The following is a 22,419-nucleotide window of genomic DNA, read 5'->3' on the forward strand; positions in this document are numbered from 1 at the left end:
TTGTCACTGATCATCATAATACATTCTTTAAATATAAGTTATCACTGAAAAAATATGTGTGAAATCGTATTTTGAAAGAGTCTGGTTTTCTTTTCCCTTGGGAAACCGACAATCATTTCAAGTCTCTCTGCTGCCCGAGAGAGAGAGAGAGAGAGAGAGAGGTGGTAAATGATAGATTTAAAGTGGCCTAAAGAGTCAAAATTGCGTTCAAAGAATAACAATAAATGTTACATGTACAAAATATCCTGTCTCCAGGTCCTTTATACAATAAAAATATGTGCAGTATTTTTGCAGATCATGAAGAAACACGAAACGTGAGCCTATAGAAAAATAAGAGATGAATGTGGTCGATTGTGATCAGTTGGTGACATCGTTCTATTTCTTACAAAGTATTTAAATCGATCAAATTCAATGCTTCTCAACTAGGTAGGAATGTATCCTGAGACTAAAAGGGTAAGGCCTGCATTTCGAGCCCACGATCAAAACACTACTGAATAGCTTTAATTAAAGCCACAACAAATTATTTCCTCAGCCGCCGCCCAAAAGGTGATCACTATTTCTCAAGCCCAGCTAACGTGGATTCGGAAAAAAGGAGCCACGTAAAATTCTTTACCGTATTTAAGGAAGCAGAAGAAGTCACAGCAACCTTTGCTTAAATACATTCGTCGACAGTATTTCTAGTATTGCCATTCATATACAGTTTGAATTGCTTAAGGCATTCATTCCAACACAACACGAAATAACTTGTTTTATGCTGCATAAATGAACAGTACTTGAAGCTTAATTATTCTAGGAATTATAGCCTTTCTACAAATAATTAAAATCTCAATGAATTATGAACAATAAAGTCATCAATACTGTTTAGAATTATGCCTTTTTATTATAATATAGTTGCCAATCTACCACAACTAATCCAAAACAAGACAGCATTGTACAATATATAGAAAAAGAGCATATACTGAAATTATTACGCAAAGATAGCGATACAAATCATAAAGATGCATGTACACAACATTCTGAACTCCAAGCTCATCACTGACTTAGAAATCGTGGCGAACACTGACGGATAACACATACAAAATACATTCCCGTACGTTTAATTGTATGCAAAAAAAAAAGTGTAATCCATTGGCCATACAACATCTTGTCCCTTGAAAACAAAGGCTTCCACATCAATTTACATATACATAGTGTGTGAATGACACGCTTTATTTTAGTTTCCACCTTGTCTTATTTGGTTAGTTAAGTTACAAGAGCGTCGGACTCCTGGGTCACTATTTTGATATCAGTCCAGTCTAACAGGAATAAGCTGCCGCACGTGTCCTTTGGACAGACACTTAGCTCCCATTGTTTCGACATTATACAGTCAAATAAAGCAATAAAAGTACATAAACTTGGGGTGAAATGATAAACATGTGCCGCGTATTGATATGATTTATGATATACTGCGTACGATACGGTACATTATCAATACAAAATACGAACTGTATGATCTTTCCATCTTTAGGTCTGTCATTGGCACCTTTATGTGATGTAAATACTGGTTTGCAGTATTTAGATTACAGACAGACAAATACATAGCATCTATTTATTTGCCATTTTCATCATGACAAGGTAACAAAAACATTTTCAAACAGATTACCTGTTGTGGTGTCAGTGATTTTTAGTCATCATTAGAGGCCATTTTAAAACTCTCCGTTTCATACAGGACTCACTTTAACCTCCAGATAGGGGTATTGTGATAAAATAAATTTCTTTAATTCTAAATTTCATTTTTTATTTAAACTTAATCAGTTTATCTTAACCCCGATAAGGATATATATATATATATATATATATATATATATATATATATATATATATATATATATATATATATATATATATATATATATATATTTGTAGCACATGATCCAGCAGAGAAAAATATGCATTCACTTTTAATTTGTTTGTATTTTAATTTGGCTTGATATTCTACCCTTTATACACTTGCTGAAATGATGACTGACCGTAATGCGGTCTATTTTCGTCCATTCGATATGTACATCGGACTTTAACACCTTATGATGGCTCAAAATCACAAACTGGTATCCAAATGAACACATTAGCTCCACTACTCTGATGTACGTATTGTCGTCATAACTATCACCAACCTGTATTTGCCGAACGAAATCGTCATCTGAAGATGAAATCATGATGGAAATCAGCCATTATTTGGGGGTTTGCTAGGTAGCCCGAATTTCAACCAGTCATTTGTTGATACAAGGTTTAAATTTCGACATAATGCTTGTTCTATGGCACATTGTGCCGATGAGATTTAGTTTAACAGCCTTTCATGACATGCTGAACAATCTAGATGTGTAAATAGTTTAATACCCGAAAAAAAAAAACACAGATGTCGCGACAACCGCTATCATACATGTTATGGCGCGACTAAAGTCGCAAAAAGCATTTTTAGAGTGAATGGTTAAAGAAAAAGTGTGTACCGGGCAGATTCCATTTTCATATGTCCGACTTCCATTTAATTAGCGAGAGTTCTTGGGCATCGCTGTTCTCTAAGTGCACAAATTTGGAACAAATTCTGCACGAATTTGCTGATCTTGGCATCATCCCTGTTTATGTACTATACAGAAGATTAATATAAATTGCATACAGTAGTAATATATTGTATCTATTTTCCACTTCTTGTATCGATGAATTGTTTCACCTCTAGCCATATCTATCCAACACCAAAGACAACATTGGGTTGAACCAAAACGACGAATACTAGTATTAGTAAGAAGAGTTTCGTTTGGTTTTGTGCTATTTTAACTCCATTTTGCTGCACATTTAGACTACATGGCGACCATTATATCTGGTGGAGGAGGACCCGGGGAAGAACACAGGAGGACCCAGCTATATGTACGCTTCATCGCACACCCATGCTGGTCGAGCTTAGACTGTAGTTCACAAGGGCAGAGATGAGATATGTGAGTGATATGCAACGGCAAACGCCTTAAACTACGTGGTCAACAGCTGCCACTGAGAAAGAGATGCAGATGAACCATGATGATGATGTGGATGATGATGATAAATATAGTTATTTAGTACTTGCAAATCATATATCAGAAACTTAAAAATGTTAGTCAGTTTATATTTATTGTATCATTCAGGACACTACTCATAAGGTAGGATTATCCTTTCCAATGCGTCCATTTACAATGATACCTATACGAACACGTGATGCTATTATTGCTGAGAAGGGTAGAAAACTTTGCATCTCAATATTGCCCTACCCCCGGACTAAAAGTAAAAAAGACTAAAAAACTTTAACTGCTTATTCGGTATATTTTGTAATGCTCTTTATTGTTATATGGCACAAACATAGTGTATAAAAGACTTTAACTACATAAATCTCATGCAAAATCTGAACCAAACTGCCCCTAAAACCACACACCACTTATCTATCTGTTCCTTATTGGATATATTCAATGGTGGATTCTTAAATACTTTTCGGTGATGGAGGAAGGGGATAAAGAAGTAGGCGAGGTGTCATGGGATGGAACAACCGGCTGATACCAGGGAGGCAAGCCCCCTGAAACTACTGCATTTTAGCTCCTCCAGGACTTATATTTAACCAGCTAGGAGACGTTCCGGTCGTCTGGCACTTGTCTTTTCTTTCTGGGTGGTCGCTGACTTCGCATCACGCCCCACCCCCACCAACCCCCCGCACGAGAGCTGATATGGGATCGGTTAAAGGTTGTAGGTACAGGTACAGAGACTGCTGAATGTGATGTGATGTGATTTGGATTTTTAACGTAGCTTTAACAATTTTTCAGTCATATCACTACGATGTCTGCAATGTGGCAGTTTATAGTGAGTCTAGCGCTGGGGCATCATGCCTCAGACATGTAGCATGATGTCCCACCCAGTCACATTATCCTGGCACCAGGCCGACCAGTCCTAACACTACCTCTTAATGCTGATCGCCAAGCGAGGCAGCTGTTAGTACCATTTTTGTGAGTCTTTGATATGACTCGGCCGGGGATCGAACCCACGACCGCCCGGATCCGAAGCGGACGTTCTAACCACTAGGTCACCGGATCGGTCGACTGCTGAATGAATCAAAAATAAAAGAAGGACGAAGGAAGGACAGATACGTGAGATTCGTGTATATTTAGTTCGCGGTTTACTAAGAAAGGAGCAACACGTCAGCGATGGAGTGAGTGTGTGTGTGTGTGTGTGTCTGATTTGGATTTTTAACGTATCTTTAACAATTTTTCAGTCATATCGCTGACTACGATGTCTGCAGTGTGACAGTTTATAGTGATGTCTAGCATTTGGGCATCATGCCGCAGGCATGTAGCATGATGTCCCACCCAGTCACATTATCCTGACAAAAGGCCGACCAGTCCTAACACTAACCTCTTAATGCTGAGCGCAAAGCGAGCCAGCTATTACTACCATCATTATATATGTATTTTTTATGTTTTAGGTGTTGTCAAATGTTGTAAAGAGCTTATAGCTTCTAAAGATTAGGCGCTATACAAAATCCTCCTCATTATTATTATTGTAAATCTTTGGTATGACTCGGCCGGGGATCGAACCCACGACCTCCCGTATCCGATGCGGATGATCTAACCACTAGACCACTGGAGCGGTCAGCGTTGTAGAGAGCGACAGCAAAGACAACAGGTGACGAAACTGGGAAAGAATTAGCTATAATAAGTAGCGCAGATTCCAGCCATAGCTCTTATTCCTGTGTCTGCACTGAGAACCCTCAAAGCCTCTCCTTAGAGCAGGGCAAAAAGGAACAACGCTGCGGTTGATATGGGAGAACGACAGCTCGCCTGATAATACTGCAGCAACTAGACAGTGGGAACCGGGGCAAAACAGAAGACGGAAGAGAGTAAAGAAGAGGAAAGGAACTGCTGCAGCATCACATCAGTACACCATAGCAGAATTCCTACTGCTCTGCCTGACCCCGATCGTGGGAACGGAGACCACCTACGGTCACCAGTACTGTACGTGCAACCATACGTTCCTGCCACAATGTCAGCAGGCGACCCTTCCAGCCGTTAATTACAAGCCACGCAAACGGAAGATCCATCGGAACCGCAACTCCGAATCTGAACCAACGTTCCCTCTAAGCTGCGCGCGCGCGGCCGGCGGCCGCGCAGTTGCTCAGGCATCCCCACGCAGCTGATTTGTTCTCCGCGCAGGAGATCAAAATTATCAAATATTCAATCCAACATTGATACTCAAGTCACCGTAATGCTTGCACAATGCAGCGCGGATAGCGCGCACATCTACCATTCGCTTAGAGGGAATGTTGATCTGAACGCGGATTGAGTCCCGAGTCAGACCGTGACTCAGTAAAAGAAGGACAAGAAAAGGGGAGGATGAAGAGGGAAATCGGGGGGGGGGGGGGGGAGAGGAATTCCTGTGTAAATCAGGAATAATAGTCAACCTAACAACATTCGAGACCATGGGACTGGAGTAAACCATAGATGACCGAAACAAGGCCACCAATTTCTCAAATAGGGTTCGCTGACAAAAGGGTCTTGCCATCCCTTGGTCAGCAGAATGTTGGGGTTGGAATTATACATTCGTATGACCCCAACGAATACAGCATCTACTCCATTCCAGTTGTCTTTACGTGGCACAGCAAATGGTGGAACTGCAAAAGCTGTATCACCTTCTAGTGCCAAATACAACGAGAAGAGGACGGCGAAGCAGTGCATGGAGTCAGATCTAAGGAATGGGAAATACCGCCTCCTGAAGTAAAACAGTCCTTGTTACGTCTATACCGAAGATTGTAGACTTGCTTAAAAAAATATCCCTTTTTGATACACAACTCACTCTATTGCCAAAAACTGATTAGAAATAAAAACGACAAATTTAAACTCGTGCATTTTGCAACAAATGCCATTAAAACCCTTAACACCTGATATGGATAATTGTATTTTGTACTTGACCTTGTCTAAAATCAATTTCTCTGTGTTCTTGACTAAAGACATTGATGATATTTTGTTTTGTTAAACAAATAATACATATCTAATAATTTGTTTTATCATAGCGTGGATTAAATAATGGGAACAATATCTTTGTCTAAGTCAAAGACGTTATGTTTACCATGTTCTTTATTATACTTTTAGTAACATAATCTTTTAGAATTGAAGTTTCCATTAGGTAATAGTTTGTTTTAAGAAAATGTTAGTTGTAGCCTAGGCCAAGTAGACGGCTTATAATCTTGTTTACTGGAAACTTTATTTATTCCTGCAATAACATCTGAATCAGAAATAATGGTTATGCGTGTGTTCAGTATTTCATTTGGGCTGGAATGTATTTATTCAAATTATTATTCATTGGAAATACAAAGTGCTCATCAATACTATTCTTGGACAGAAATATTAATTTGGAACCATAATGAATTCAGACAAGTATATCTTGGATTATATTATTGTGATTCATTAAAAGACTGTTGGCATATCATAATGCTGCAGGCCATTATAACACTAGTACATTGGACACTACAGCGCTGGATCTTATTTCGAACACCAGCGGAATTTAATTAGCACTCTATTAATTATAACTGGTGATAAAACGTTTTCGACTGTTTGGGATTTAATCCGTATTCGTATGTTCTTTTTTAAATTTCACTTTGTATTCTAGGGAAATAAATCTTTTGTTGAATTTTAGAAAAACATGTTGGTTTTCGCACTTTTCTATTACTTAGTTCAAGACCGTATGGTTTTAATAATTGCAACAATGCAAAACGGCAATTTGCATGACGATTAGAATACATGTTTCTCTACTACATGTACGTTTAGTGCAGAAATTCCAATTTACTTGAAATTTCCAACAATTGCCATGATTTATGCGATTCGCGCACACCAAAAGTAGGACAACCAGGTCATTGATAATTGGTCGAAATTTGACACATTGTAGAGTGGCGTAAGCAATGGGTACAATCTCTACCATGGGCTTTCCTTCTGTCCCTCGAAAGCCTTTTTATGCGGAAACTGTTTGGCCTTGAAAGGATTCCGATTGGCAAGCTGCTGCAGAAACTAACAGACTTGCGACAGTTAAATGATATCACAAAATTTAACGACTACTGTAAGCCAAAATAATTGGTTAAATATTTTGGAAAATAAAAGTACGCATAATACACGGAAATAACCACAAAAAACCCAAACAAAAATGAATAGTAGGAAAATTCACGACTCGAGAATATTCGAATCGGAAGTGACCCTCACATTTTCAAAGCATTACAATGGGAATCGTCCCGCCCAAAATAGGAAACTGTGCATATATTTTAAAGAAATGTACTCTGTGAAGCCTGTACAAATGGCGACACCCTTGTAAGAGGAAGACGGTCGGGCGCGTTCGGGCTGATCTTCTTTCTGCTGGTTGCTTTGGGGGCAAGACAATAATAGGTGTTAATTGCACGAATCAAGTAGCATGACAAAAGGTGCAATTTTGAAAGAGTCGTACATGCCAGTCGCACAGGAAACAAAACGACTATAATCAAGTGATGTGATTTGGATTTATAACGTAGCTTTAACAATTTTCCAGTCATATCGCTACGATGTCTGCAATGTGGCAGTTTATAGTGATGTCTAGCATTGGGGCATCATGCCGCAGACATGTAGCAAGATGTCCCACCCAGTCACATTATCCTGACACCGGGCCGACCAGTCCTAACACTAACCTCTTAATGCTGAGCGCCAAGCGAAACAGCTGTTAGTACCATTTTTGTAAGTCTTTGGTATGATTCGGCCGGGGATCGAACCCACGACCTCCCGCATCCGAGGCGGACGCTCTAACCACTAGGCCACCGGAGCGGTTGACTATAATCAAATGAACGAACGAATGAAGGACAGATGCGCGGTAGATTTATTAATATAAACAGATGTGGATTTATGGTCATGGTGTAGTACAGATGACCAGTACGGTAAAACAGGATGGTATACCAGGAATCAATGCCAAAATACTTATCTGTTGATTCAAGTACCAAGTATGGGCACCATATTTGGTACACTACCAGATGTTTAATAGTTTCTTCTTTATTCGATCAGTCACTTCGACGAGTAGTTTTGCTCTATGCACCATTATTGGCGAACATAATCGATTGGGTTCAAACCACTATTACTGTAGGCAATTAATTAAGGACCGACCATTTCGTTTCCTGGAGTGGAAGGGGGCAATTTAAATTATTTTGAAAGAAAAAATGTCCAGCCCGCCTATAGAATGAGTAAATATATTTTGGCTCTGATTTATCAATATTAAAAAAGAACCACATGCTACACCCATTATAGGGGCCCCGAGTGGCCGAGTGGTCTAAAGCGCTCTCCGTTACGGATCACTGCCATCTCACCTCTGTCTGCGTAGGTTCGAGTCTCGGATTCGGCCAATGTGGGTATGTGAGAAAGCTTGTCAGTAGCTTATCGAGGGTCGGTGGTTCTTTCCGGGGATTTACCGGGTTCTTCCTCCACCATTAATACTGGCCGCCATGTATAGCCTAACGTGTGCTAAAAAATGGCGTTAAACCCTACAACGACAACAACAACAGCCATTATATTAGGTTTTTTTAAAAAAGAGCTTGGGATTAAAGGAAAAAAATATTCTGGGCTTGATTAACAAAAAAAAAAAAAAAAAAAAAAAAAAAAAAAGCATAGGTGTGAGGTGTGTAAACAAAGATCCGTAACTAATGGAACATAAATGTTGATGTTATTTGAAATTACTGTATCCATACCAGTAGTGTTAACGTATCTCCCAAACTATCAGTCCTTTTAAATGACATTTAGTATGTTAAATGTAGGGACATAAGTCACTTAAAACTCAGTATTATCATATTCTGCCTGCGCTATTTACCTATCAATCAATAGATGAATGGATACATGTATTGATCGACTCATGTGCGGGTGGACACATGCACACATATTAAACATTTTTTTACTGATTTAACAGAACATTTTTTCACTGACACACTTTGGTAACCTGTCTTTATTCCACTCGCCCTTTTCCAGCTGTCCTCGTCTTTTAACAGAAAAAACATGATGTTAAATTAAGGTCAACATATGCGACTTTCCCTCACATCCATGGCGCAGGATTTTCTCTATTTTTATTAAAATAGACAGATGGAGTGAAATCTAGAGAATGAGACAAGACATTTCATAGCATGAAAATGAAAGTGGCAACAAATATATACACTAAATATTGTCTGCGCAAGGATGTCAACTTTTTATTGGGTACTTTGGGAGGAGGGGTTGTGCTGTCTTTTAAAGATTAAACATTATTTACTGATTTATTTTCTAAATATAGATGATTATCCTAGTAATCAAACCAAAACGCAATAAATATCATGTGGTTTGCTGGAGGAACAGTCCAACTTTAAGCTAGTATGTATGTATAAGCGGGCATTTACGACATGCCCCCCCTCCCCAGCATCAGCCTACGATGTTACACCGAACAAGTTTTGCGCGGAATTCTCGCTCCAATTGAGTTTTGCAATATTCGTCATCTATTTATAGATGTATTGACTGTTCATTCGATGGCTAACTCATCTGATGGTACTATCGACTAGAGAGCACGAACAACAAGGCTAGTACTAGGCAACCAACACAAGCATCCCGATTTAACGTCCTTCACTGCATTAGCCCCATGAAGATCTGATGATACACATGTAAGGAATTTTCATGAGGCAATACGTGCAGGCAGGCAAGCGTGGTGAGTATACGATCTGTCTCCAACACGTTAAATAATGATGTAGATGACTTGTGATATTTCCAAAGATCGATTTTTTACACATCTAAATATGCACTAAGTCTCATGCTTGAATACGGTGTCAGATGACATCATGTTCTTTTCTGATGACTGATATTAACATCGATATTTTCTTTGCCTATTCCTCTCTCGTTTGCTCTTGTTCTTTTCTGCAATTGAAGGAGTGCAAATGACACAAGTAGATTGTCCAGGGAGTTTTTTTCCGCCTTTTTTGTTTTTACTTTTTAACTGACCAGTCGTGTCAGAAGAAAGAAAACAACTTGTTTGTCTAATGGGGCAAAGTGTCTTTGAAACTGATTGTATTAATACGCCATATATACGAGAATATTTATCGCGTGTTCATTCTACTAAATGAAGGAAATGTTATACTCGCTGTGTGGAGAGAAAGAGAGAGAGAGAGAGAGATCCCACGGATGACTCAGCTACGATTCTTTCTATGTGTGCACAGATAGGAACGTCATGGATATATGTGCTAAATCACATGCTTGAATATATTCATAGTATTAAAGACATTTTACCCATACTGGTTTTTAAAATATGCCATACTGATTAGCGATCTTAAAGTAAATGTATGCGTGCCCACGAACGTCTGTGTGTCTCTGTGTGAAGAGATGTTTCAAATAAGAACTAAAGCTAATTTGAAGATCATTGATTTTTGTTGTCCAGTCCTAGGTTATTGTGCTGTGACTAAGTAAGATCTATTGTGCAGTTTACAATACAGATGCAGTCACATAAAACTGAATGTCTCGACCGAATGTTAACATATTTTAAACAAAAGCAGGCGTTACCTTGGCAACCGGCAATGATTTATGAGACCGCATTTTATTTATTGCAGTTTGTGTGGAAGAAAGATTGTTTGTAATTTAAATTTCAGGCGGTCGTGCTTAAATGGATGGTGTAAACGCTAGAGATGTTTTAATAAGGCTAGACATTTTCGTTTGCAGAGGCGGAAAGGTGACACAGTGGGATCATCAAGTAATATGTTGGACCCCGAAATTCTAATCTGGAGAAAAATATATATTATTAGTTCCATGTCGACCTTAATGCCATTTTGTAATTACGGAGATTACTGGATTGACACATGAGGCTGTTCTTTTCATACAGTTATGTGACATGACCGTAAATATGCGTACATGTCAGTCAGTCTGCCTGTTGGATTCGTGTTTTCAAGTACTTATGTACTATACATTAATGTACATATCTGTATGCGTGTGCACGTATATACTAGTGTATATGGAGGGTGATTCTTTGATTACTTCCATTAATTCGGAGTTTAAAGATTAGGCCGATTTTTACTTCCAAATTCGGGGTTATGGACGATTTACACATTTCGTTCACTAATTTCACCAGCAAATTGAATGATATAAAACTTATGCATTGTTTTACTTTGAAAGATAATGACATGCATAACATAATGTGAACTAATTTATGTTCTTTCCGAGTTAAGTGGAGCGAATTTTCTTTGTTCCATCCAAGCGCCATTCAGATACGATTCCTGACTTTACACTAAGTCTTCAAAACCGTATGGGGAATTGGGTGTTGGGGTTTTTGTTTTGTTTTTTCTTCAGACCTTCATGCAATGAATTAGATAAATCGTTCTTTATAATGCCCTAGTCTTTATTGTTGGATTTGTTATTGAGTTACCCATTTCCAATAATGACAGTGTTACGGTGTGACCCTACTATAAAGATACAATGTCAAATCGTGCGAGTGACCAAGTCTTGTAATACATTTATTTGATGTAACACTATGAAGCAATTAGTGTGTGTGTGTGTGTGTGTGTGTGTGTGTGTGTGTGAGAGAGAGAGAGAGAGAGAGAGTCGGATTTTTAACGTAGCTTTAACAATTTTCCAGTCACATCGCTACAATGTCTGCAGCGTGGCTGTTTATAGTGATGTCTAGCACTGGAGCATCATCTTGTAACAACACGTCCCACCAGTCACAATATCCTGACACCAGACAGACAAGTCCTAACACCATCCTTTCAATGCTGAGCGCCGAGCGAGGCAGCTGCTAGAACCGTTTTTGTAAGTCTTTGGGATGACTCGGCCGGGGTTCTAACCCGCGACCTCCAGCATCCGAGGTGGACGCTCTAACCGCTTAGGCCACTTGAGCGGTTTATGTATGTATGTATGTATGTATGTATGTATGTATGTATGTATGTATGTAAGTAGGTAGGTAGGTAGGTATGTATGTATGTATGTATGTATGTATGAATGCATTTACTGGCCATATAGTGCCGTGCAAATTCTCAGCGGTAACCATGGTAAAGGTACAGATCTTGCCAAGAAGACGAATCGCATTTACCCAAAGTAAATGTACACCATCAAGCAAACCCCACACCCTACCCCCCACCCCCGGAAGAAAAATTTCATTCAACCCAAAATAAATATGCATCATCAGACAAAAAATCTTGCATGGAAGACTATTTCCTAGAACCCAAATTACACATGTACTGTTAGACAAAATCTTGTCAGTAAGACAAATCGGTCTAAATCAAATTAAATATATACCATTTCATGATAATCTGCCAAACAGTAAAAATTATTAATATTTCCGTCAGAATTTTTCTACATAAATCTCACTCTTTAATAGAGGCCCCGAGTGGTCTAAAGCGCTCTACATTACGGATCACTGCCATCTCACCTCTGCCTGCATGGGTTCGAGTCTCCGATTCCAAAGTGGTTATCATTTATGTAGCAAGTGATCATCATAGGGTACCTATCTTTCCACAATGAACTAAATCTGAATGATTTGGGCACACTATACCCTACATTCTGCACCTTGTCTGGAAAGAGTTATTTTATATTTAAGTTACAATAATTTCCAGTAACAGCACTCAATCTGGAAAGGGTCTGTCATTATATGCAAACGTAGAGAAGCGGAACGGTGTGAACAAGTTATTTATTCTTTATGAATGCACATTTTGTTCTCTAATAGCAACCTATTAAGGGAAATAAATGGCGAGAAAATGAGATCTTTTTTGGCGTGAATTACAGTATTATCACATTTATTTACAAATGGAAGTGGTACCTGCAACAACTACAGTTATGGTTACATCGGTGTATTTTAATGTGATTTTAGTCCACATAATCGTGTCACACTTACGCAGTCTTCTTCTCAATTCTATGCGTCGGAAATTTAATTATAAAGTGTCGGTAGCACTGGTAGTCAATGTTGCTGCTTTTCATTGAATACTGACGTTTTTTCCAAATTCACTGACTGATTCGGAAGCAAAAAGACCGAACGAGAACAGATAAGGCTACACTCGAATGAACAGAAGATAAAGTTACACTCGGATAAACACACGATAAGGCTACACTCGGATGAACAAACAATATATCTCCTCTTTATTCAGCCAAATTGCCTTCTTAATTCTTACAGAATAACATTCGCAAATGAACATGAAAATTGCTTACCACAAAAGAATATATTTCGTTTTGCTCGTTGTCTGATTTGTGTTTTCTTTCCTAAACACATCCTTTTTGTCTCGACCACATAAGGAGATAGCGAAACATAGGTATCACATTTTCCTAAAGCGCCGATAAGATATAGTGTTCCGTGGACTCATGCATTCGGCTTTCATATTTGAGACTAAATTATTAATCGAGTCATCAAAACGGAATAGTAAGAACTTTTACACTTTTATCACACATGGTATCTTCTCAAATATTTATGGAAATTATAACCTTTTTTTGGAAAAACAAATACGCAAGACTCGTATATCACTATGACCAGGGAAACGCTATCTTATGATACTTTCGGAAAGTGTTTTGGCATCAGTTTACTTTAATAATGTCTACTCCGAAATAATGATACCAATTACATTACCTTTACACACAAGTATTGAAACCTTTGTTCTTAGAACTGTCCCTAGGGAGAAGTTTAACGATCTTCATAAAACAAATCCATCATTGTGTCTTAGTGGAGTCTCGACACTATCACTTGCTCTCGAATACTTCTAAAAATCAGACATTTGACGCTTCAGAGAGAGATAAAAAGGAGATAATCCGGTTGTTCATTTCCAACAGTCCCTTTGGACCAGATGTGTTAGGCTTCAAAATGAATGACAGCATTGATATGAGGAAACAGGATGGTTTCCAAATTAGAGGCATGATGATTACGTAGATCAGATTAAGACGCCGTTGCTGCTCTTGCAGTCGGTTGAATATCATTTATGGAGAATGCACCCTTTGTCCACTGACTGTTCTCAGACGTAATTAAACTTGTCCGTTCTTTATCCTTAGTTTGTATGTCTCAGTGTTGAATGAATACTTTAAGTTATTATCAGTTAATTTCATACACAACATCCCATCTCCAACAAAATTCAGATTCAAAATCAAAATGTGTATAGTCTCCAGGCCTGATGTACATGGAATATGCATATGATTGGTAGTTGACAGTATTAGGAATAGACAAACGTACCATTCTATCATGAAAGTGTGACGTCATGACCATGACGTACAGTTCTTCCAGTTTTAGCTTTCGCACGTCATTAAATCCTGAAAAATTGTTGACGGTAAAAAACATAATGACTCAGATAACTGACGCTTCAGATAATAGGGACAAATAATGCCCGTCCGAAGGACATCTATTCCATTAGCTTTTAACAGAATTGTATGTCAACACAGCTTATGGAACGAGTACATATTACAAGAGAATATTCAACTTTCTTAGAATTCCTATAACTTTTCTTTGCAAATTGACAGTTGATAATATAATTCTTTTTACCATATTTACATTTCATTCGAACTACGGTAAAACAAAGATTACTTGCAGTTATGGCATTTCCTATTTGATCCAATGTGAGATACTTTCGCAATATAAATGTAACAACAGAAATGGTATCAAGGTATTGAATTCACTGTCCCCGTCTTCTGAAGAGCATCACGGATTTAATATATATATATATATATATATATATATATATATATATATATATATATATATATATATATATATATATATATATATATATATATATATATATATATATAAGTGCACACTCAATAGTATTGTAATAGGGGTCACGCGTGGTCTAACGCGCCCTCCGTTACGGATCACTGCCATCTCACCTCTGTTTGCGTGGGTTTGAGTCTCGGATTCGGCTAGTGTGGGTATGTGAGAAAGCTTGCAAGTAGCTTCTCGTGGGTCGGTAGTTCTTTCCAGGCTTTTCCCGGGTTCTTCCTCCACCATTAATACTGGCCGCCATGTATATCTTGTGCTGAAAAATGGCTTTAAATCCTACAACAACAACAACAAGTATTGTAGTACTAAAACTGAGTTGTTGGTGTACATTAAAGAGGGAGTGAATATTGTCTCGTACACTTTAAGAAGAAATAGTATAAACAGGCCGTGTGTAAGGTTTTCTCTCAGCAGCATCTGGTTTTTTAGAAGCATCACGCTGGTTGTTGTTAACATACATGTAAATTTGGCTCCTGCGGGAAATGTTGTACTCTCCTTAGCTTCGGAAATATTATTGACTCAGGGAGATTTCAAGATTTTAGGCCGTTCATCCTACATTGGGCATACCTATCTATAGACTCTTTGTCCTACCGATGTACAGATGATTTTATTGCTCCTTGTACTTTTTATTACTCCTAAATCTACTCTTTATAATGTAATAAAAAATATATTTCATAAATAATCTATGTTTATGAGGGTACATATGTTGTACATTTAAAATGCCTCTCTTACGACCCTGTGCTATTTCTTTAAATTATGGTTTTGTAAGTCCAACAATACAAGAATGTACATGGAGGAATGGCGGTTTCAGGTTCCTTGTGATTGTTATCTCACGTAGTATGTGTTATCCAAATGATGCTGGGCCTGAATAATGCCGTGGAAGCCAAATCTCCTGCTGTCAGCGTATCGATTCTATCGTAGGCCAGACGATAATAATTTATAGCACAGCAGTACACGTCAGCGAAACTGAGCAATTGTTATTATTTCATCATAATTGTAACGGAAGGTCAATATAGCAAAGTAGTTGCACACTTACTAGGGTCAGTTTTATTTTTAAAAAAATAAAGTTCCTTACTACATTATTGGAAATCTAAATGTATTTTAAAGGACTGCAATGTTCCCCGTTTTTATAACAAGATTAGAGAAAAATATGGGACAAAAGGTAAACGTTTCTCTTCCTTTTATTCTTATTGAACGGAGCATTCGGTGAATTTTGATTGAATTCATCCCCCCCCCCTCGGGCACACATTGTACAGAATTGATAAAAACACCAGGTTAAATTAATGAAACACGAAACTATTATAAACCGTACGAGACGTGCTTTTTCTGCCCTTAAAGTCTGTACAAATAATGCTGATTCACCCTTAGATATGCCCACCATTAGTAAGAATGGAAAAACCACTGTTACAAAATAACAGAAAACTGAACAGCAAAATATAGTTTCATCAAATTCACAGAAATCATCATAGAGTGAAGACCTTTCTAGTTTGTACAACTGATCAGGTCGTGTCGCCTGCTGCGCTGGGCCCTTAGGAAAGATATTGTACTTTTATTGTCAAACAAAAATTAACCAAAACCATCAGGTGAAACACATTAAAGACGGCTTATCCCGACCAAACTAGAAATGCTCTCTCTGACGCACAGCAATGATTTTTACTCTCATTTCCTTACAAATCTAATCAGGGCTACTAAATCCCTTAAAGTACCATTTCAAATTACATTGTGTATTATGTTTTTCACCTAACACTCTTATAAATTTAATTACCGTGACTAACCATAATATCGAGACCCTCCAAATGTCAGGACGTCTGCCATAGAAATTCTCCGTAAACAAATAAAGATTTTTATTTTACAAAGTCAACAAACAGATTATGTTGTGTCAAGATTGTATTTATTTTCCTTCCGAGGTAAAAGTATTAGACATCACACTTGTAAGACGGTTAGGTACTGGACAAATCTTAAATGGCATGATTTAATAACGGCCAGTTTTGTGTGTTGTTCGCTAATGGTGGTCAGATTAAATTTACAGCAGGCTATATGTTACTAGTATATGCTCTTAAAATAAGTAACGGAAAAAAGTGAAGACAACAAGTCTTGTAAAATTTAACAAATAATTTATTTCCCTAGACTACAAAGTTTAAAAAAATAAGCAAAAAGAGCTTACGGTATAGCGAATTAAATCCAAATTGTAATCTAAGAATTTAAAAACACAAGTCCTATCTATGAAACGTTCTAAGTGAATCACAGTTCAAAACCTGATGAAAATCCAAAATGAAAGGTGTTGACGTATGCAATAGTCTGCTTTTTACTGATGTGTCAACATTCTCTTGTTGAATCACAGAAAATATTATTCCATTTTTTTAATTCGGTATAAATTCTAGTAAATGTTTTTGTCCAAGAATTAACAGAGCACTTTAGTATTTCCAGGAAAAACAATCACTTGAAATTCAATAATTTGGAGAAAATAAAAATTCAACCCCAAACTGGACATAACATAAACAACTTGACTTCTCAAGTGTTAAGGCACGACTGATATAATATTTATGATAACATCAGTTATAAGACTAACTAAAACGCAAAACAGATTCTCGGATGGGGGTCAAGAGTTCATCCTTCTAGAAGGAATATAAGTTTGTTTACGAATTAACACGTGCCTCACGTCACGTAGTCCAGGTTTGACCTTGACACAACGATTCTTACTCTGAGAAAGAATTATAAAAAAATGGTGTTTACCAAAACTAGCACTGATTATAAGGTCAGAAACTATATACAATTTTTCTATTATTGGGTATTTACATGAATGAAATAAATTTAAAAAAATCAATCAAGTCAAACAGAACTGAACTTAATTCTGAAAAAAATAAGGTCCAGTAAACAATATTACATGACAATATCACGTAATGGAATAATAAAAAAAACAACTAAAGGACGAATAATTAAATTAAATATACATAACACTATATCACACTCCAATTATTTAAGTAGTTATATATACGGTGCATATATTCCTATAACACAGCATCTTGAGGTTGAGTAGCACTGACAAGGCCTTTTCCGAAATAAATAAAATTAGGTCATGTTACTTGTGGTACAGTTTTGGTAAATGGAAGGAGAAAATGAGGAAAGTAATCTTATGTGGCAACTAAGTGCTACAATATTTTCTCCACTTCACAGCTTGAATATGTGCATGAATTTGCTTTCACAAACTTTCATACGTGAATTACACAGGTAAGCGATATGAGTCATTTTGGTTATGACTTTCTTACTTGCATGCGTTAAAAACTATGCCCTCAAACATATTAAGTTTTTTTTCTGTCTTTTCTGAGTTCTTCTTGTTCTTGTATGTGTTTTCTGTTTTCCTTTATCCTTGAATTGATCAGGAAACAACGCTGAGTGTGACAGTTAATGATAATGATTTAAATATTACTATGACAAATAAATATACAACTTTAATTATGGCATTTGAGCAATATATTCACTACATTAACCTAGTCCGTTTTCATTGTTTTTAAACTTTCTTTTCAGTCCAACATGTTCTGTGAACACAACCTGGATACATCTATCTTGGCTACGCAGATTCTCGTTCCTAGGTGAACGAGAACGGATGATTAAAAAAAATGGGTAAAGGTCGTATGAAGAGAAGAAATGCTCAGAACCGACCAGAACAAAGTCAGGATATCAGTAAAAGTTCAGAAGACGATCAAGCTAGCAAGGTATGGGTTGGTCATTGATCTTCACTGCGGAACATCTTACGACTATAAGCAATACACGTAATATTATTTAACCATAAGTAGGTCCCCACTTCAGGAAATGGAATGCTAGTTAGTAATACTTGTCCTTGAAGTTTGCACAATATGAAAAAATAATACCGAACTGAAACGAACCATATAGCAAAATAGAAAGTATTTTCAACATTGTTTAATAGTGTACAACCAAAAGTTATATAAAAAGATATATTTAGATCAATCCATCAGGCATCACTTAATGAGGAAATATGCCAAGCAGTGTCAATATAAATGTTAGAACACAACATTTCAAAACACGTGTGAGCTTAATTTTAACGTGTGGCAAAAATCGGAGGGTGGGGGGCTATTGATTAGGACAGTCATGTGAATTTCATGTTTGACAGTTGCTTGTTATTAGATTTTTAAATGTACATTAATTGTGTCTATACATCAGATTCGAAGTTACGAGTTCTTAGCAGAATGTTACTGCATCATGCACTTTGTCTATATACGCTTTGTACTTAAAGATGCCATTTCTTAGCATTATTTGTATAGGTCTATATTCCAAGTGTTGTTGCCTGTGCTTCAGATTAAAAATACAACATCACAGCCAACATTTTATTTGTCAGTCCATATTGTATTCTTCCAAGCAAAAATTAACAACAGACCGTGTCTTAGCAGACAGCCAATTTATATAGAAAACTGTTAATAACAAAACGAAAGCTTCGTTTTCTGTCCTTCAAAGAATTATGGTAGTCTTGAATATACGGATACATGCTTATAATGGACACATATTGAATCAGACACCTGTGTGTCCGCTGATACAACATGCTTGTATTTATCTAATGTTTAGGCATATATAGTGTTCTTACAGCAAGCTTAGGGAAACTTTACATAAAATACCATCTTTATTTTAATTTCAGATTCCTCTCACAAAGGGGTTGGTGATGCAACAGTCCTCAGATGTCGTAGTCCAAGAAGGGAAGGAATTATTCATTTTGAAATTGGTAGCAATAGTTAGTACCTTTTTATCTGTGATACTTCTAATATGTGTGATAATCCTCGCTCACTATCAAGGACACATTCCTTACTGTTTTTCTGGATTTAATGTCATTCCAAGGGACTTAAACAATCCTACAGTATTTGAAGACCTCAATCCCAGTGAGTTCAAGGCTGTTATGAACTATATGCTGAAGAACGCCCAGATTAATCTAGTGCCTTTCGAAGACGCAACTGTCAATAGCAGCTATATTTACATGATCGATCTGCACATGCCGTTAAAGTCCGCTGTCCTAAAGTACCTGGACCGTGGCACGAAGAAACCAGAACGTGCTGCTAAAGTCGTAGTTATTAGGGGAGATGTCAAACCGCCCCGGGTAGAGGAGTATTTAGTGTTTCCTCTCCCCATTCCTGACAATCACAAACTTGTGTCCAGTCCCGCCTATTCTCACACTCCGATCCCATACGCCAGTAGGCCAGTTGATTATGTGGATTACAAATATATGTATCCCATTTTAAATCAAGTATCGGAACAACTTTACCATTTGATGATAGATAGCTATGGATTGTGTTATCACAACTGTACAAAGGGAAATAACTGTCTGGTGTTTTACGATGTAGCGCCTAGAGGTAGAAAAAGTGGAGACAGAGAGAGTTGGTTCTGGGCTTTCAGAGATGTTGAAGGACTTTATTTTCATCCCCTGGGTCTAGAGATTCAGATAGATCATATATCAACAGACGTTAATGAATGGAAGGTATCAAGAATCGTTTACAATGGCTACCTTTTCTATGAGGTGGAACACCTTGTTGAAAGATACCGTAACAATACCATCCGTAAAATAAAATTAGATCAACCAGTTGGATTACCTGATCAAATTTATTCTTCTTTTCACAAGCGTGGAAAAAGTCCAACGGAAATACCACTTCAAGGCCCGAGACTTGTTGAGCCTCAGGGAAGAAGATTTCAAATTCAGGGTAGACATGTTACTTTCATGCACTGGGACATGGACATTCGCATGCGCAGTTCTACGGGGGTTCAACTATTTGATATTCGGTTCCAAAAGGAAAGAATTGCTTATGAAATAAGCTTACAGGAGTCTTCCGTGTTTTATTCAGGGTTTGGTCCGGCACAGGGAACCAGTAATTATTACGATACATCCCGGATGCTGGGTGCTTCCTCATTTGAGCTTGTTCCCGGCATTGATTGTCCAGAAACGGCGGTATACCTGGACACGCACCACTTAGTAAATAGTGGACGTGTTCTGCTTTTCAAAAATGCTATATGTGTCTTTGAAAACAATCCCGGCATTCCTTTAAGAAGACATTACACGAATGATTTCAGGAACGGTTACACATCATATGGGGGACTTGTAGATTACCAGTTAATTGTTCGGAATATTGCAAATATGTGGAATTATGATTACATATTTGATTATATATTCCATTTAAATGGCGCAATAGAAATTCAGGTAGCTACAACTGGATATGTTCAGGCCACTTATAAATTACCATACGAGAAAGAATATGGCAACACAATTTACTACAATGCCATAGCAAATATTCATACGCATTTATTTCATTTTAAAGTGGACCTTGACATAGCAGGTATAAAAAATCGGTATGCAACAATAGATATCGGTAAGAAGACAGATAAAAGCCCTTGGTACAGAGACGCACAGAAAGCTCAACATACCATGACATGGAACGTTAGAGAAAAAGAATTAGATTCTGTTCAGGGAAACTCAATGGACGATCTCAGATATCACATCATTTTAAATGATGAGTTCAAAAACAAGTTTGGCAGCAGCCGATCATATCGCATTATCAACAGAGGAGCCACAGAGTTCCTATTGAAAGACATTGATGTTGCCAGTGGCGCCAAGTGGGCCAAATACCCTATAGCTGTTACAATGCACAAAGATTGGGAAGAAATGAGCTCATCCATATATGCGCAAAATGATCCTTGGGACCCAGTGGTTGACTTTGAGAGGTTTCTTCTGGACAATGACACGATATTTGATGAAGATATCGTAGTTTGGTTGACCATGGGTGTCCATCACATTCCTCATTCAGAGGATGCTCCATCCACACCGACCGTATGGAACAAGTACAATATCTTCTTAGCGCCTTATAACTTTTTCAATGACTGTCCAAGCACATCCTCAACAAATATAGTCCATATATTGCCAGAGAAGGATTATAAAAAGATCAACGTCAATACGTTTGGAACATCACTGGAAACTAAATGCGCTCCCTTCGACTCAGGTCCTCAGAGTTACAGTGGCGTAAGAACTGAAGTTTAGAACATGTGGAAGCAGCCTAGTTTTTTTTTATTATTCTACTATTGACACTCATTGCGTGTTATGGAACATCTTCGCACATCAAGTTTTGCTTTAAAAATAAATCTGTATTGAACTAAATAATGTAAAAAGATCGCATTACTGTTTTATTTTATATTATAAATCACCTCAACAGATGGTTACGAACACAGTTTGTAATTGCACTCATATAAAATCATAATGAATGAGAGTACTCTTTAACGTTGTTAAATAAATGCACCCAGTTAACATGCATAAAAAAAATGAAATGTCACGGAAGTAACAAATTGACTTATTTGCTCTTTTGGGTCATTCGCCGATTTTTAGACTGCATTTGTATTATTTTGCTTTTCTTAAACATTGAAGAAATGACTTCTCATTATTGTGCTTGTTTTTTCTTCTTCTTTTCTTCTTCAAATCTTAGTTATTTAGTCAATGACTAACAGCTACTGGTAGATAATTGTCACGATTTTTATTGGATGGGCTTTTTAATATAATGATTACCATGAACGGAAATATTGCGAACATAAATATCTTAATAATTGTTTTAAGGTCTAGTGGCTGCTAATCATTTTAATTTTCTGCTAAAATATGGCAAAAAGCCTGGAAAGGTGTATATTTTGGATAGAACTATTTAGTTACAG

The 22,419-nt window shown here is 37.3% G+C and overlaps 1 protein-coding gene across 1 annotated transcript; it reads left to right on the forward strand.

Moving 5' to 3' along the window:
• Positions 1 to 9,442: 9,442 nt before the first annotated feature.
• Positions 9,443 to 22,154, forward strand: LOC149795828 (diamine oxidase [copper-containing]-like). The gene is made up of 3 exons (XM_089965728.1): positions 9,443 to 9,711; positions 18,259 to 18,446; positions 19,382 to 22,154. Exons 2-3 carry the CDS (start codon positions 18,351 to 18,353, stop codon positions 21,758 to 21,760), a joined length of 2,475 nt encoding a protein of 824 aa, XP_089821854.1. The 5' UTR covers positions 9,443 to 9,711; positions 18,259 to 18,350; the 3' UTR covers positions 21,761 to 22,154.
• The last annotated feature ends 265 nt before the right edge of the window (positions 22,155 to 22,419 follow it).

This window comes from Sinohyriopsis cumingii, chromosome 7, assembly GCF_028554795.1.
Source record: "Sinohyriopsis cumingii isolate HCF-2022 chromosome 7, ASM2855479v2, whole genome shotgun sequence".
Lineage (NCBI taxonomy): Eukaryota > Metazoa > Mollusca > Bivalvia > Unionida > Unionidae > Sinohyriopsis > Sinohyriopsis cumingii.